This window comes from Harpia harpyja, chromosome 14, assembly GCF_026419915.1.
Source record: "Harpia harpyja isolate bHarHar1 chromosome 14, bHarHar1 primary haplotype, whole genome shotgun sequence".
Taxonomy (NCBI): Eukaryota; Metazoa; Chordata; class Aves; order Accipitriformes; family Accipitridae; genus Harpia; species Harpia harpyja.
This window is the reverse complement of record NC_068953.1, coordinates 5261159-5276773: the sequence shown is the minus strand read 5'-3', so window position 1 is coordinate 5276773 and position 15615 is coordinate 5261159. Positions and strand designations below refer to the sequence as shown.

At 44.2% G+C, this 15615-nt stretch overlaps 1 protein-coding gene across 2 annotated transcripts in view; it reads left to right on the top strand.

Annotated features, from left to right (window-relative positions):
• Positions 1-423: 423 nt before the first annotated feature.
• Positions 424-15615, top strand: part of RAB11FIP4 (RAB11 family interacting protein 4) — a 139257-nt gene continuing 124065 nt past the window's right edge. Inside the window, exon 1 of one of the 2 annotated variants that reach the window (XM_052807698.1) lies at positions 424-819. In XM_052807698.1, coding sequence (XP_052663658.1) covers positions 676-819 — 144 coding nt within the window. In that variant the 5' untranslated portion in view covers positions 424-675. The remainder of the gene's footprint in view (positions 820-15615) is intronic. The other variant, XM_052807696.1, reaches the window with a different exon arrangement.

The window sequence follows — 15615 nt, the reverse complement described above, 5'->3', positions numbered from 1 at the left end:
CGCTCTGCTTTTCTCCCTCCTAGCCTGGGCCTCGTCAGACCGGGATCAATGGCTTTTTCTCAGGAAAAACTGTAGTGTGACTGGTGTCTTGTTTGGGGTGGCAGGGAGGAGGACTGAGGTGTGGAGCCGGGAAGGGACAGTGAATGAGTCTGTGACAGCCGGGAAAGGAACCCAGGGGATGCCAGGCCTGCTGTCCCCCAGCTGCTGGAGGGGAGCATGCTCTCCTCCTCATCCTACCCCATTCCCTCCTCCCTGTGGCCATTTTCCTTCCCAGGGAAACTCCCCATCGCTGCTGCCCCCAGACTGTCCCCGTCTCCTACCTCACACCTGCCCCCGCCACCACACTCCCCTCACGCCTCGCTTCCCGCCCGGCCCCGGCGGCGCCTCTCCCCTCACCGCGGCGCCCCCTAGCGGCGGCCCCGCCCCTGCCGAGCGCGGATTCCCACCGCCCCCTCCCTCGCCATCCTCCAGCTCTGCCCTATTGTTCTCCCTTCCCTCGCTCCCTCCTTCCGCCCGGGGCTCGCGTCCTCCCTCCGCTCTCCTCCATCCCTCCCTCCTCCTTCTCGCTGTCCCTCCCGCCCCGCTCTCCGGAGCTGATGTCACGCACCCGCTGAAGGCGCGGGCGATCATGGCTGCTGCTGCTGCCGCCGCGGCCGTGCCGCCGGCCTCCAGCTAATGCCCGCGATGGAGCCGGCGAGCCTGCTGCGGTTCCTGCGGAAGCTCAAGGAGGTTTTCGACGTGTGCGACGAGGACGCGGACGGCTTCATCCGAGTGGAGCACTTCGTCGCCCTCGGGCTGCAGTTCGGCCAAGGGGATGAGGTGAGTGGGGCGACCCCCGGTCCCGCCCGGCCCGGCCGGCTGGCCCGGCCCCCGGCAGCCGCGCAACTTTCACCTGCCGCCCCCGCTATGCGAGGAGCGGGCCACGGCTCTGCCTGGTCAGAGCCCGCCAGGACCACCCAGACCGCCCCCCCCCCTCCGTCGCCCACCTTCCCTCATGGCGGCCCGGATTCACCCCGTTCCTTAGGGAGCCCCCGATTCCGCCCCTCAGGGCGGCCGAGACCCTCTCCTCTCAGGGCGGCTCGGACTCCTCCCGCCCCTCTGGGGGGTCCCAGAGCCCTCCCCATGGCGGCCTGGAGCCCCCTTCCCTCAGGGCTATCCGCTTGCCCTGCCCCTTTCCCACAGAGTTCTCCCCAAAGACAGCCCAGATCCCTCCTTCCCTCAGGGGGTCCCGGAGCCTCCCCCTTCCCTCAGGGCGGCCCAGACCCCCCGGGCTGACCTGGCTCCCCGTCCCCCGGGGTGGAAGGACCGGTTCCTCTGCAGCCCTCCTCCCCCGGGCCGTCCCGGCGCCGGGAGTGCTCGGGGGTCGCTGTGCCTTTCGGGGAGGTGTATTTATTCAGGTGACAGCAGGGCTTTTCTCCGTCCTGGCTGAGCTGCGTCCTTACCGGGGTCCCAGGCTTCGTGGGGTCTTGGGAGCAGAGCCCCGGGCTGAGGGAGCCGCAGGCGGGCGCCGGCCGGAGCTGCCCGGCCTGCCCGCGGGCAGGTGAAGCGCTGCAGTGTCTGAACAGTCAGGGAAGCACCAGCCCAGGTGCACCCTAAAACCTCCAGGTGATGGGTTGGGAAGGGAGGACTCCATCCAGCCCTTCAGTGACACAGTGTAAATCTGAAGTCGCGCCACTGGTCTCGCTGGAGCAGTTGCGTCAGTGGGACCACTGAAAATCCATTACATCAGTGTGAATGGGAGTGGGATTCGGGCCAGTGTCCATGAGGGTAATGACATGCGTTTGGTTTGAAACAGTTCCCTTAAGTGATTCAATCAAGAGCTGCAGCTCCAATGAAATTAACCAGCGAGAAATGCTTTCCCTAGGAGAACTCTCAGGATATTGCGCTTAACTCTTCAATGCTTCACAATATGCCCCAGCAGTTTTGGGTGCCGGGGAGGTGGATTGGAGTTGGGACTAGGATAGGATTCAGAAAACAATAAAATCATAGTTTATAAAGGGATGCCAAAGAGGCAGCAAAACCAGAGTGAATTCACAGTAATTGTTGGAGCAAATTACTTATTTTTGGCTTACCACTGGTAATGAAACACAGCTTGTGAATGAAATCAGAAGACCAGGAGACAGAAGGCTTATTGCTTGCAGATAGTCACAGGTCTGTTAAACATTTTCTTAATGAGAAGATGGAGTTTCTGGGTTTAACCAGCAAAATAAGGAGGAGAAATGAGTAATAGTAGAGTGCTTTATTGATTTCTGGTTTTATTTGTCTCTTGGTAAGTTGCATAATTTTATGTAAACTAATAGAATTATTTTTAAATCCTTACCGCTGTATATGCTGCATCAGAATTGCTTTTTGCACTACTGCATTTATTTGGAGGCAGATCAGTGGCTTTCTCTTGCAGCATTGAGGAAGGCTGGTCAAATTCCACCGGCTGTTTTGCAGCAGGATGGCATGGATGATCATAACAATCCTTTTTGGTCTTAGAAATCTCCAAGGTTGTGAGAGGGGAGCAGGTCTGTAAGATACAAAGGAGGATTCAGGTGGTGATCTCATAAGCTTAGAGTGAATTGGAGTATATTAGTCTGAAAATATTTAAATGGAATGAAAGGAAGAGAAAACTGGAAATCTCAACAATGATGGCAGTAGAAAAGGACCACTTGTCAGTGGTAGTATCTAGGTTTAAGGATGGGCTGGCTTACTGGGCAGGCACGGGAGAAATTACCAGTCATGAGAAATGTATCCTTTGTATTTTGTTCAGTTGTAACTGGTAGTGTTCGATAAGATATTTGCAAAATTGGGACAGAGCAGTCTTATCTATATATCTATCAGCGTGACAATATAACTTGTTCTGGTTTGCTTCCCTGTGTCTATTGTCATTAGCTAGCAGTCCCTTGACTTCAAAGGAGCATGTGTCAGCTGAGTAGAAGGGATTTGTAAATCACCAAAAAAGGCTTGCTAGGGAAATACAGAATCAATTTTTCCAAGTGCAGATTTACTGTAGGACCACCACTGTAGGTGAGCTAGTCTGGTTTTAAGTCTTATTAAAAATGAACTTTATGTGTAATGAATCACAGTTGATGTTTGGAGATGGTGAGAATCTATTCTCCCATATAGCACAGTGCTTTCAACCTTGCATCTGCAGGAACTTAATAAGCTCTGTGTGGGAATGCATCTCATGAAATTAAACTGAGGAGACACTGCTAGAGAGCAGTTCCCTTCAACACATTAGAACATTACTGTCATTGAAAATTAATTATACTTTTGAACATGCTACACTTCTTGGGCCTGATCCACCTCAGCTGCCTTTGCATTCAAAAGAAATCTTTCCATTGGTGTCAATGAAAGATTGATTTGCCCTCATGTGTAAGTTATTTGCTGCTTCTGTTTACATAATTCGTCTGGCCACAGGAAGGATCCTATTTTGTAGCATTGTGGCCTAAATAATTCTGACTCTTACCAACAGCAGCCGTGGGTCCTGTTTATGAAATGAGAAAGCATCTGTCCCTTCAGTTGTGCCAACCTGATAAACACAGCTTTCCACCTCTTCTCCACCTCCTCAGAGCTACCACCATCCAAAGTTTGGAGTCTATGAATTCTTAATACTAACTTCAGTAGGGCTTGTGGCTTCGACTGTGTAGGGCATTTAGCATTTTCTGGTTTTTCTTTCCATTTCCTTTTTCTTTCTTCTTTGTGTGTGTGTGCACGCATGTAGTCTACATGCTGAAATTTATCATTCCTGAAAGATAACAACTCTCTGAAAACTGCCCCAAGGCAAAATGTTGCAGCAAGGCAGCAGCTTCCTGTTCAAGCAAAGCAGTCCTTATCTCCACAGTCAAAATTATAAACTTCAACATTTCTGATTACCTTTTTTACTATTTTACTTTTAGTGGGCTTCTGAGGCTTCTGCTTCTAATATCTTGATGTTTTTCTTTTCTTCTTTGAGACCACACCATAACTACTGTACCTCATTCCATTCTGCCTTTCCCATGCACACTGAAATCTTCTTCTTGCCATGCAGTCATTAAGAGTTCACTGCAGCAGAATACCGATTGCCTCAGAGCAGCTGTGTAGGTTTGGCTGTGGAAGCACTTCTAGCAAGTTTGCTTGCAAACTTTTGCTTTGCCCTTGTGCTGGTTTTGGCTGGGGTAGAGTTAATTTTCTTCATAGTAGCTAGTATGGGGCTATGTTTTGGATTTGTGCTGGAAACAGTGTTAATAATTCAGGTATGTTTTAGTTATTGCTGAGCAGCGCTTACCCAGAGCTAAGGCCTTTTCTGCCTCTCACCCCACCCCACCAGTGAGGAAGCTGGGGGGGCACAAGGAGTTGGGAGGGGACACAGCCGGGACAACTGACCCCAACTGACCCAAGGGATATTCCAGACCATATGACATAATGCTCAGCATATAGAGCTGGGGGAAGAAGAAGGAAGGGGGGGGGATGTTCGGAGTTACGGCATTTCGGCTTCCCAAGTAACCGTTACATGTGATGGAGCCCTGCTTTCCTGGAGATGGCTGAACACCTGCCTGCCCATGGGAAGTGCTGAATGAATTCCTCGTTTCGCTTTGCTTGTGTGCACGGCTTTTGCTTTACTTATTAAACTGTCTTTATCTCAACCCATGAGTTTTCTCACTTTTACCCTTCCGATTCTCTCCCCCATCCCACCAGGGGGGAGTGAGTTAGCAGCTGAGTGGGGCTTAGTTGCTGGCTGGGGTTAAACCACGGCAGCCCTACAAGGCATGTGGTTCAACTAGAGGAGGAAATGACTTGGCCATGTTAATTTGGCAGAGCCAGGAGCAGAGTCGTGTCTCTAAATTCCTGCTCTGGTGCCTGAATTAAGAGCAGACCAGGCTAGCTGCCAAGCACTGCTTGCCCATACAAATAGTTGTGGAACTTATGCTTTTAAGCAGTTTGGCATTTTGGCCTCTGTTCATCCCATCTGACTGTAGGCATTTAACTGAGTTGTCCAAGTTAATCTTTCTCCATGGTCATTGATGAGCAATTGAACACTCAGAGTGTGTAACAGGACCCAAGGATGAAATAAATCCTTCAGAGGTGCTTCTTTATCTCCACTGACAACAGAAACTCCTAGCCGAGACTTTGGGTTCAGTGCTTAAAAATAGCAGCCTTGGGCCTTGCTTTCCTGTTGAATAGTCTGTTTGCCGTTTGTGGAGAAATCTGAAGAAAGACGTGAAACGCTGTTTCCAAAGCGACTTGACTGGATGGCATGTACTCACTAGCTGAAGAAACACTTCACGTAACATTGAAAAATGCCAAGAGTCGCTCGCCATCTGGTTTCCTTTCGCTGGGAAGATAGTTGCACTAGCAGGCGAGTGTCTAGGAGCATTGTGAGTGACATGTTCAGCAAGCCCCAGTTCTGGCAGTGGATTGTGTGAATGTGTATTTCAGGATAGTGCCAGTTGATGTTTCATTATGCCAGCTTCTATTTAAACTCTACATTCAGTTTTCAGCAACAAGTGAAACATGCTGAACATGTTGACAACTTCTTTTTGAGATACGTAATCACCTTTTGGAGGTATGCAAACCATACAGGTGCTTAGACAGTAATCTTTGTCATGGTAGAATCAACAAATGCTCATCAACTTGAAGCAGTGTCACACCTGAGAGGGAACTTGAGCAGCTAATAAAATCTATAGGCCATTATCAATTATTCTTATGAGTGGACAGTAATTCACTTGAAGGTAATGGTTTACTAGTGGTGTAGAACAGAAGTAGCTGAAAACAAGTTCACATATTTTATGTGAACAAATGAAACTTCCTGGCCAAAATAAACTACTGAAATAAGGACATGTTTGTTGCTAATTTTAGTCGCTTCCATTTCATGAATATCCCCATTCTGGGCTGAAGTTAAAGGCATCAGCCTCAAGTGCTGCCCAGGTAGTAGATTGTGGCTGCTGGCTGAGTTTAATGACAGTCCTGATGCTCCATTTTGACTTGTTCTCAGATGTCTCCCAGGGACATCTGATGGAGTCATGCTCTAAACACAGCCCTTCTATTGTAACCACTCCGTAACTAGCTTGCCCTGTAAAGAACAGGAGTGTAATTTCACTGCATGACAACATGGAGTCTTTCTGAATGGTCTGGGTGAATTTCAGGCTCCTAGCCATAGTGTTGCAGTTCAGAGTTGCACCCAGAAATTAATGGAATTGCTGCAAATTTACATCAATGTGCATGATGACAGAGACTAGTTCATACCTTCTTGATAATGTGTAGTATGCTCTGGACTTACCTGCAGCCATGAGAAAAAGAGACTTTGGCACTGAGACATTGAAAGGAAAGTATTAGGGTGTTACCAAGCAATACTGCCATTCTCATAATGGAGGCAGAAAAGAGTTATGACTTCTTTCTTCTCTGCTTTTACTGGAAATAGTTACTGAAAGAGAAAATAAAATATCTGCCTAGATGTAACGAGGATGCAAGGAGCACTCCTATGTGATAGTGTTCTCTAGGTAACAGCAAGGCTGACACACCTTTAAACTCCTTAAAACTGTATTTGCTAATGACCCAGATATTTCATATCATTTACAGTGACTTGGAAAAAATGCAGTTCTGAAACGGCACACTGGAGTACTTAGTTTATGGATCAGTCAAGATACAGGTATATCCTGAAACTAAGCAAGTATTTCTAAACAGCTGACATAAGCAAGCTTAGCACTTACTGTTAATCAAACATTTTCTGAAGCACTGTTATGAAGGGAGAAGCTGTAGGTTTGCTGTGCACTCATGAGTTTAATTTGTTATGTAATATGTTTGCATTTCAAAGGTGAGAGCTCTGAGGGGGTTATATGTATAGTTAAGAGTTGATTGTTTCTGTGTTTTGCAATACAAGTCAGTGATCTGAAATAGTAAGTTCTTAATGCCTAAAGGAAAGGCAAACAATTTTGATAGCAATTCTTGATATTTAAATGACTGTGTTTTATAACCATCTCACTGTTTGCATTTAGTACAGGTACAGGGATATTGTGTTGTCTTATCATTGAATGCAAAAGTAATGAAAGAAGTTAGCATATGGATCAAGCACAGAAGACAGTACTGCATCTTTTGTGTACAGTATGGAAGGTAGGATATGGTACTGGTGAAGTTAAAACATTCAGCTGCCTAGCAAGACCAGGTATTTTTTATGTAAATTTTTCTCCCTCTTCCCTCCTCTCCATGCCTGATTCAATCCATGCTGTTAAGATGTAAAATTGGTATTCTTCGTCTGTGACATGGCTGCATGTTCTCCAGAAATTTGCTCTTGCACATCCTAGGGAGGATTTCAGATTTCTAGCACATATTGATTTTATTCCTCTAATACGATTAAGCTTTGAAAAGTGACTTATACAAAATTGCTGCAAGGGAGGGTAAGTCTTTGATGGGGAACAAGCCACTGCCATATAGTATTTGTGGGGGTGATCCCCAATACAGAATTTTTCTTAGTTTCTAAATTGCATTGTTATCTACAATTTAGCACAATTGACTTGTGCTTGGCAGCAGTGCTTTTACAGCAGCAAAGTGGAAGAAAATCAATTGCCTTATAAAGTTTAGATAAGTAAATGTGATTGTTTTTATTCTCTGTGTAGTTGACAATATAATTTCCTATTAATTTTATCTGATTTTAATGCTAATATTCGCAAACATTTTAAAATTCCTGATTTGATTTTTTTTAATCGGACTGCTCAAGAGCTAGAGATGAAGATCTAACAGTTCTTAAAATACGCAGTATTTCAGGAGATACATGTGATCTCAGACCTAGATACTTGCATAGGGTGGTGAATAAATACCCATCCGTGCGCTGAACATAGTTAAGTCAGTGCAGGGTGTGATTAAGCACGTGAATGATAAAGGAGAGAGTCAGACACGATCACTAGTACTATAACATATGGTTTTACAACAGCAGTGTGAATGTAAACAAAGCACTGTGTAATACATCTCAGTTCCTTTTTACTCAAGGTGTCATTGAAGGACCTCACTTGGAGAGAATGCAAGTGTTCTTATAGAACTATGAATGCTATTTTCACATTTTGTGCGCAGTTTAAAACCAAAAACAGTAGGGCTCCTTCCTAAGCCTTGCATCCGTTTCAGTTCTGTAGTATGTTCAGCCCCAGAGTGAGTGACAGGAGTGAACTGTGGGGTCAAAATACTGCAAGGGAGACAGGTTCAGTGCACAGGACACCTGGAAAAATTGCAGTGTACTCTTCAGATTTTACAGCTGCTTTGACAATTTAGTTTGGGTATAGTGTTGTGGTTTTAGGGGGCCAAGTGAAAAGCTTAGAAATGGTAGAGACTTTTCTGTGTTAGGTTTCCCGAAATTAGAAGGAAAGATACTGGAATTGTCTGTTCTGCAGTGGAGAGGCTGTTGGCCTGGTGGAATGAGAGGTGTCAACCAAACCAATTTCTTCCTCTAGAGTGGTGTCAGTTTTAAAATTACCTACATTTTGATTCTCAAATACGTGTCTTCTCAAGTGTACCATAACATCACATTGCACATACACCTGCATTGTCAAACTTCTTTTTTTCCCCTCTCAGTTCAGGGCTGCTCTTTGGAGAATGGAGCCATTCCCTGCTACCCCACTGCAGGCTCTGTCACACTGGCCTCCAACAGAGAAGCAGGGTCTTGGTACAGCACTCCTGCAAGCAGCCCTTGGATAGGAAGCTTGCAAGGAGCCCTTTTCTATAAGGGATCTTCAGCCTGTGGCAGTGGTTTGTGATGTTCCAAACTGGGGCACATTTCTGGTACACCTGCTGCAAATTTGCTGATAAAGCATGCTTCACATTTTTCCACATATTTGTGGGTCATTCTGGACATCCTCAATGCCTGGTTTATTGTGAAGATTTGCAATGGGATGGTGAAGACATTCTGGTGTTGTTTCCACCACCTCTTGATGAACTGACCCTCCTCCCCAGTGGTATCCAGATGGCTTTTGGAACCTGGGATATTCTTTTCCAGTGACACTTCTGTTGTTATGATAAAAAACCCCAAACAAATGTGCGGATACAAACAGCTTTGTCCATATGTTTGCATGGTATTAATAGATTGGAGAAACTGTCCTAAAATATTGGTGATTTCACTGTTTTTGTAGCAAGAGACTATACAATCAGTTGAACATATTTTACCCAATTAAACCATATGATGTATATGTTAGGATACAGTAGCTAACAGCTGTTCAGAAAGTGAAATGCCACAGAGATGTCAACACATATGTAATTGTTGGCACTTACCCTTTTGTCCCTGTGCAATAGTATATTCTGTCACCATAAAGTAGTACAGAATCATACGGTAATGGCGCTAAGGCCACCTTTCTCAGCGTTGTTAGCCATTGGGAACAGTAGAAAGCTCTAGGACTCTCATTAGAAGAATTTTGTTGCAGGAGTATCTTGTGTGCCAGATTGGTGTGGTGTTGTGTCAAAATACAATAGAGTCTGCTCAGAAGAGGGTTAAAGGCAGCTGCGGAAGGCTCCTAGGGATGCTCCTAGGGATGTGAGGAGCTAATGAAAGGAAAAGGGATGTAGTAAGAAAGAGATTCTGCTGTTCGTTCTCACTGCGACTACAAGCAGCATCAGTGAGAGCAGGTTTGGCATTTTGACCCAAGAAATCCTGGTCCCATTGCATTCAGCAGTGTGACCATTGTGTGTTGTAAGGTAATAAGGATTGATCATAGGATTTGCAGCCTTGTAGTAAAGACTATCTCTGTAGCTGTTTCTCTTGCTGGTTCTTTATTTGGTTTTGATGTTCATCACGCAACAGACCAAGCACTAGCTTGTGGCCAGTGGTACGGAACAGACCCTCTTTGCATCCAGCTTGGAGAAGATGGGAGCCTGTAGTCACCCTGTCAAGGTTTTCCAGCTGCTTTCATTAGGTTTTAAGAACATTTTGCTCTTGAGGGCCCTGGTTCACTTGCTGGGTTGACTGGCCAACGTGGCAGCTGTTGTGTCCTGGATGCATCTGGGCACGTAACGTGGCCATGAGCTAGCTGACAGCCTTGTCAAGCTGGGATGGCCTCATGTTGGCTGCTGGGCCAGCCTGTTTGAACTGTGAGGGTCATGAGAGCAGATGTGTTGGAATGGGAGCAAAGCCGTCGTGTATCGCATAAAAATGTATTTCATGGGAGTGTAATTTTTATACAGTCCTATTTCAGGCTTTATGCAGCTTCCATAACAATTGCCATATAACTATGTACTTCTTCTGGATCCATGCATCACCAGGTCCAGTTGTGCCTGGGCAAAGAGTGCTAATTCAATAGACTGATTCTGTCCACTGGAGAGCTGTGCACAGTGAGTGGCTGGACAGCCCTGCCTGAGCAGCAACTTTGAGATAGGACCCTAAACTTCAGAGGCTGATAGAAGTGCTGTACAGAGGAGGGCACTGATTTGAGGATTCAGTTTGAGGCATGTGTGTAATAACAATTGGATCCTGAAATTAACTGTTCTTCAGGTGTGTGCACAGCAACTTTAAGTAAATACAAATGTTCTCATGATGCACTAAATTAACATTTGTTAGCAGAGTCAGCAGCTTGGATAGCTTTGTAGAACAGAAGGAAAAGTGTTTTGCATTTGTGGTTAGAGGGGAGTCTCAGGGAAAAACAGTGCCAAAGAACTACTATACTGGCCTACTGATTTTATTGGGGGAACCTAATGCTGCTGGGAGGGCTAAAGATAATGTGTTGATGAGAGTACTCTGAAGCAGTGTGCTTGCTTTGGTCTAAAAAGAACTGCAATGTTGAATAGTGTTTCTCCTTTTCTGAATGGGTGTCTTCGGGATTTTTTCCATCAGGTAATCAATTTTCATAGTGAAAAAGCATTGTAGACTAAGCTGTTCCAAATCAGAGTATCCTAACCCTGCCACAGGCATACTCTATACAGGTTGGCAACTCACTTCAAACCTGTGTGTTCCCTCCTGTTGTCAGACATATCTGACAACAGACATATCTGTTGACAACACAAAATTGTTATGGTACGATGTGGACAATTAATTATGCATTTATTCAGTGCTGAGAAACTCAAAGAGTTAGCTCATTTGGAGAGTGTCAGCATCTCAGCGATACAGAATGGTATAAGTGTCTCAGCTGAAGCTGATGTTTTCATCCTCTTCTTTTGGCAAGTAACATACAGACGCTGAATCTGGTTTGTGTGTGAAGAGTGAAAAAAAATCTTAAAATTTCAGATGAGTTTGGCAAATTATTTTTGCCTTTAAAAAGTTAAGTAACTTAATTAACTTCACCTTTTGGGTTTTTTTTTAAAGTATGATATCTTGATTGTTTCCATTTGAAGCTAGCTTTTTATTGCCAAAATTAAAATTGAAATATTTGGCAAACAAGAAGTGAAAATGCTCCAAAACATAAGATTTTTCTCAACACAAAGCATTTTTTCTGTTTTCTTCTGAGAAACATGAAAAAGAAAAATATGGTTTTGATTTCCTTTACTTGGTGAGAAAGCTGAAAAATCAATTATTGAGCAAGTTACATATCGAGCAATTGCAGAGACTTTGTGGATGTAGGAGGAAGAGAAAATATGCTATTCAGTACATCTCTCCTCCGCCTAACTGGAGTTATGTTCAGCTTGCAGTTATCCAGAGCTGTGGGGAAAATAAGCAGTAGATAAAGCAAAACCATGGATAATGCCAAGCTGTGTAAGAGACTAGAACAATGTAATCTTTAGGAAAAGAAAATCAGTGAGTTTGTGCAGGAAGCAGCAACAGCTTTAAAGTGTGGTACAAGAGAACACAGGATTTTGGCTCATCAGTATTTGTTTCTTTGGCTATTGGTTTTCACAGCTTGTGATCACAGCCTTATGATTCCCTGGTCTTGAGCAAGTTAAGTCTGACTTCATTTACTGCAGCCAGACATTGGTGAAACTTGTGAATTTTAGCCTCCAGTGTGAAGAGTGGATTGTATGTTAAATTCCTCTGTTCTCTTTGGCATTGTTTGAAAATAAAGAATTGAGGAGTGTTTTGGGACACATCTTCAAAGGAGCTTTGACAATGTCAGTTTTGCTCTTCCTACTGAGCAATTACAAGGCATGGAAGTTTCCATTGAGGAAAACTACACCTTGCCTTGTCACCTGGGAATTGTGTGCCCTTTGCCAAAAGCAAGCTCTTCTGCGCTGGAAAGTGCTGTGGTATTTGCTCCCGATCAGACAGTCCAATATGTCTTGTTTAGAGAATGAGATTGGTTTGAACAGACTGCTGTTGACAACTATCATTTGGGAAAGTCTAAATTTGGAGGTGAATACATCCATAACTGCCAGTGCTACTTTGGGGGTGACAGATTACTGTATCAATAATCTTCCACCTCACAACTGTCCTAGTAGTCACCTTGCTAGATGACTCTACTGGTAATCTAGAGGATTTCTTGGATATCTGTCAGCCAAATTGGAAGTTTTGGTTCTAACCAAGCTTGTGATGTCTGTCCAATGGATGAAAAGGTATTTTGCTATGTACAGTGAATTTGGCATAGGTCAGGTTACTGTCCTGGTGTGAATGCTGGCAGATGCAGATCATTTGTTTCTTGATTTAGGTAGTCACCCAGGTAACCTCAGGAAAAGGTAAAATATTCACAAACTACTTTCATTTTGCCAGAAGTACAAGGCATAGATTGCTTTTTCTCTGTATATAGGCCCATGTGATTTCTCTTACTGTATTTTTCTTGTAAAGCAGGTATGACTATTGTGAACTACATTTCTTTTCCCAGCAATAGTTTTCTTTCCCCCATGGCATTCTAAATACATTTTCAGAAACTTGACAATCCTGGTGTGTGGAAGCATCGTCTTGGTACTTCTGACTTGTGCTCAGTGCAAATGAACCATGCTGCTCCCTGAGCGGGTGGAGCAGCTGGTAGAGGTTGGTAATCTTCTGTATCAGCTGTTCCTTTGGGGTGGGCACTGAATATTGTGTGCATTGGCACATGCTGGGGCAAATTGCTGCTCTCGGTCTGCTGCATGGGACCACACAATGGTATGAAGAGGAGGAAGGCACCATGCAGCAGGGATATTTAATGCATGAGAATCAATGCTGCCTCAAGGGACACATCATGAATGGACTGTAATCACCACTGTCTTTCCACAGCATCACAGCTCTGTTTGGGTGCTGGTTTTTGCTGGAGACTACTTGAAGTAATGCATGATGTTCTGGCCTCACTATGTTATTCTCCCAGTTTATTCCTTTCTTCTTCAGGGACAGCTTCAGTTTTGGACTTGTCATTGCTTGTGCTTTTTGGTGGGTGGCTCCTGTTTAAATGATGGTGGTCAGTTAGCTCTAGCTATGTTACAGCAAATTAGCGCCTGTTTGGAAGGGAATGGAGCTTTGGAGGAGTTGGTCTAAGTGGTTACAAACATGAATGACTTACACAACATTTCAGGTGAAAAGCTTGCTTGATTGAGTTGGTGGAATAATGTGTCTATAAATTACCTTTGGGTTTATTGCAGTTGGCTGCTGCAGCAGCTTTTTAGCAATACGTTCTGTTCAATGGTACTTCTCCTAATTCAGTGCTTGCCATTGCTTGCATTTTGTAGATGTTGCACTATTCTGTAGCAGTGACTCCCTGGATTTACAGTACAGGGTGAACAGAGTAGGAGTGTAGACTCTCCTCTCATAGCAAGAAATTGCTAGTGTCTCTATTTTGGGGAAGAAGCGTGAAGAGACACATTTCAAATACCTTTTTTACAGGAGGAAGGGTTGCCATGGATAACAGCTGTGAAACATTGGGTCTGATTTTTTCCCCCTTCTCTTTTACTTTGTTCTATGACGAGATATGAAAATCAGGTTCATCTTCCAGACTTCTGTATGGCACAGGATGGCTGAAGGGACACTTGCATTCACTGTTGTTAGCTTCACCAGAGATGGTTCTGAGCCCACAAAAACACTAAGCAGAGCATCCTCTGGAGCACCCGCTGCAGAGGCAAAGATGCAGAACTGGGTTTTTATTTGGGGTATTTTCTATGAAGAAGTGAGACTCTAGAAGGGTGTTCTCGGAGTCCTTTGAAGGTGCCTGTGTGATCTGACCTCACTGAGCTGTATACTGGTACCTTTCTTTTGCTTTTCACACTCTGTAACTACTTTAAAGCTCACAGTGTTTTAGGAGCTTGTGTCATTTACTGAATAGCAGGTGTGCCAGTCACAGAAGGTATTTATCTAATTAACCAAATACCATTTCAACTTTAATTTCTCTTTTTTTCTGTGTTTTCTCTCCCACTCTTGCTACTGATAGAAACTTACCCATTTTACAATCAGTTAGTCAGTCATTATGCCTGCTTAATTTTGGTGAACTTGCTGTCAATAATGCTGATTGTGTGCCATCATCAACACCAGCCTGTGGTTTCTCTAAATCAATTGGGCAGAAGGATCCCAAAGGGAAGGATGTTCTCTTCAGACAGATAGATTGCAAACAGATGGACAGCAGTGAACGAATACAAAGGAAATACAGGTGAAACACATGAGGCTGTGAAATAGGATATTGGTGTTTACACCATCTGAGTATGTATGTGTGTGTATCTTAATACCCACATGCAAGAACAGATTTCTAGGACTAAACTGCCAGCCTGGAATGAAAATTGATTTTAAGACCCAAAGTGTGTGCTGAGTGCACACTGTAATTAGATTGTGATGGCAATTTCAGCACAGGACTGAACTTTGTCTAACCTTTCAGAAACTCGTTCTTCCTTTAGGAGCTCATGGGGCTTTTTATGATATCAGCAATGAACTCAGGGAATGTCATAGCTATCAGATGGGAGGAAAGGAGAAGCTATCAAAAGATTAAATTTTGATGGGATTTTAAATGTAAACCCCCAAACTGTATTTGATGCTTCTCTAATTCTGCTGGAAGTCAGTGACTCCAAAAAGCTCCAGTCATTTTTGAAAATGGGATTTTATTTCCCAAGTACAGCAGAGGTTTATCAAAATTTTACCTTGGCCCTAGGAAAAGACTTAGGAGGTGCTAGACCCAATAACACATTGTTCTCAACAGAGCAATTTTGCCCACTGTCAGAACTGGATGTTGTGCTTTCTGTTATTAATGAGGGAGTTATTGTTCCCTTTAGGTGAGGCTTCCACGATATTTGCTGCTTGGCACTTCAGAGACTCTTATTAAAGAACTGATGCGATCCCCATGATGATTTTGTGAAGTCTCTGTTAAATGGGTCACTACATGCCAGGTAACATAAGCAGTATCTGCACCACTTCTTGGGACCAGCAAGGAAGGCAGGCTTAGTACAGTACTGAGGTGCATGTCAGCCACTGCTTGAAAGAAACAGCACACACAATTTTAAAATATTCACCTTTATTCAACTAATATTACCAAAATAGACTATTTTTTTTGTGTGTGCTGGATTAATAGATTTAGGTCACAGGCTGTAAATGAGTGTGACTCAGCTGTGCGAATAAATCAGTTCACTTGATTGTGGGATGAATTTACACTTTCAAAGCTTTTAATAGGTAATGAATATTCAGGGTCTGCCACATGGTAGGAGATCTAAAACTAAGGCTTAGATTCCTACAGCCTTGGCTCTTACTTAGCAAGTGTTGTTAGAAAAGAGCGTCTTGGAGTGGTAGATAGCAGTGCTGCTCTCATCCCTCTTTTTTTTGTTCTTTGCTGTTGCTAACAGGAATGCAACAGTGCAATACACTAA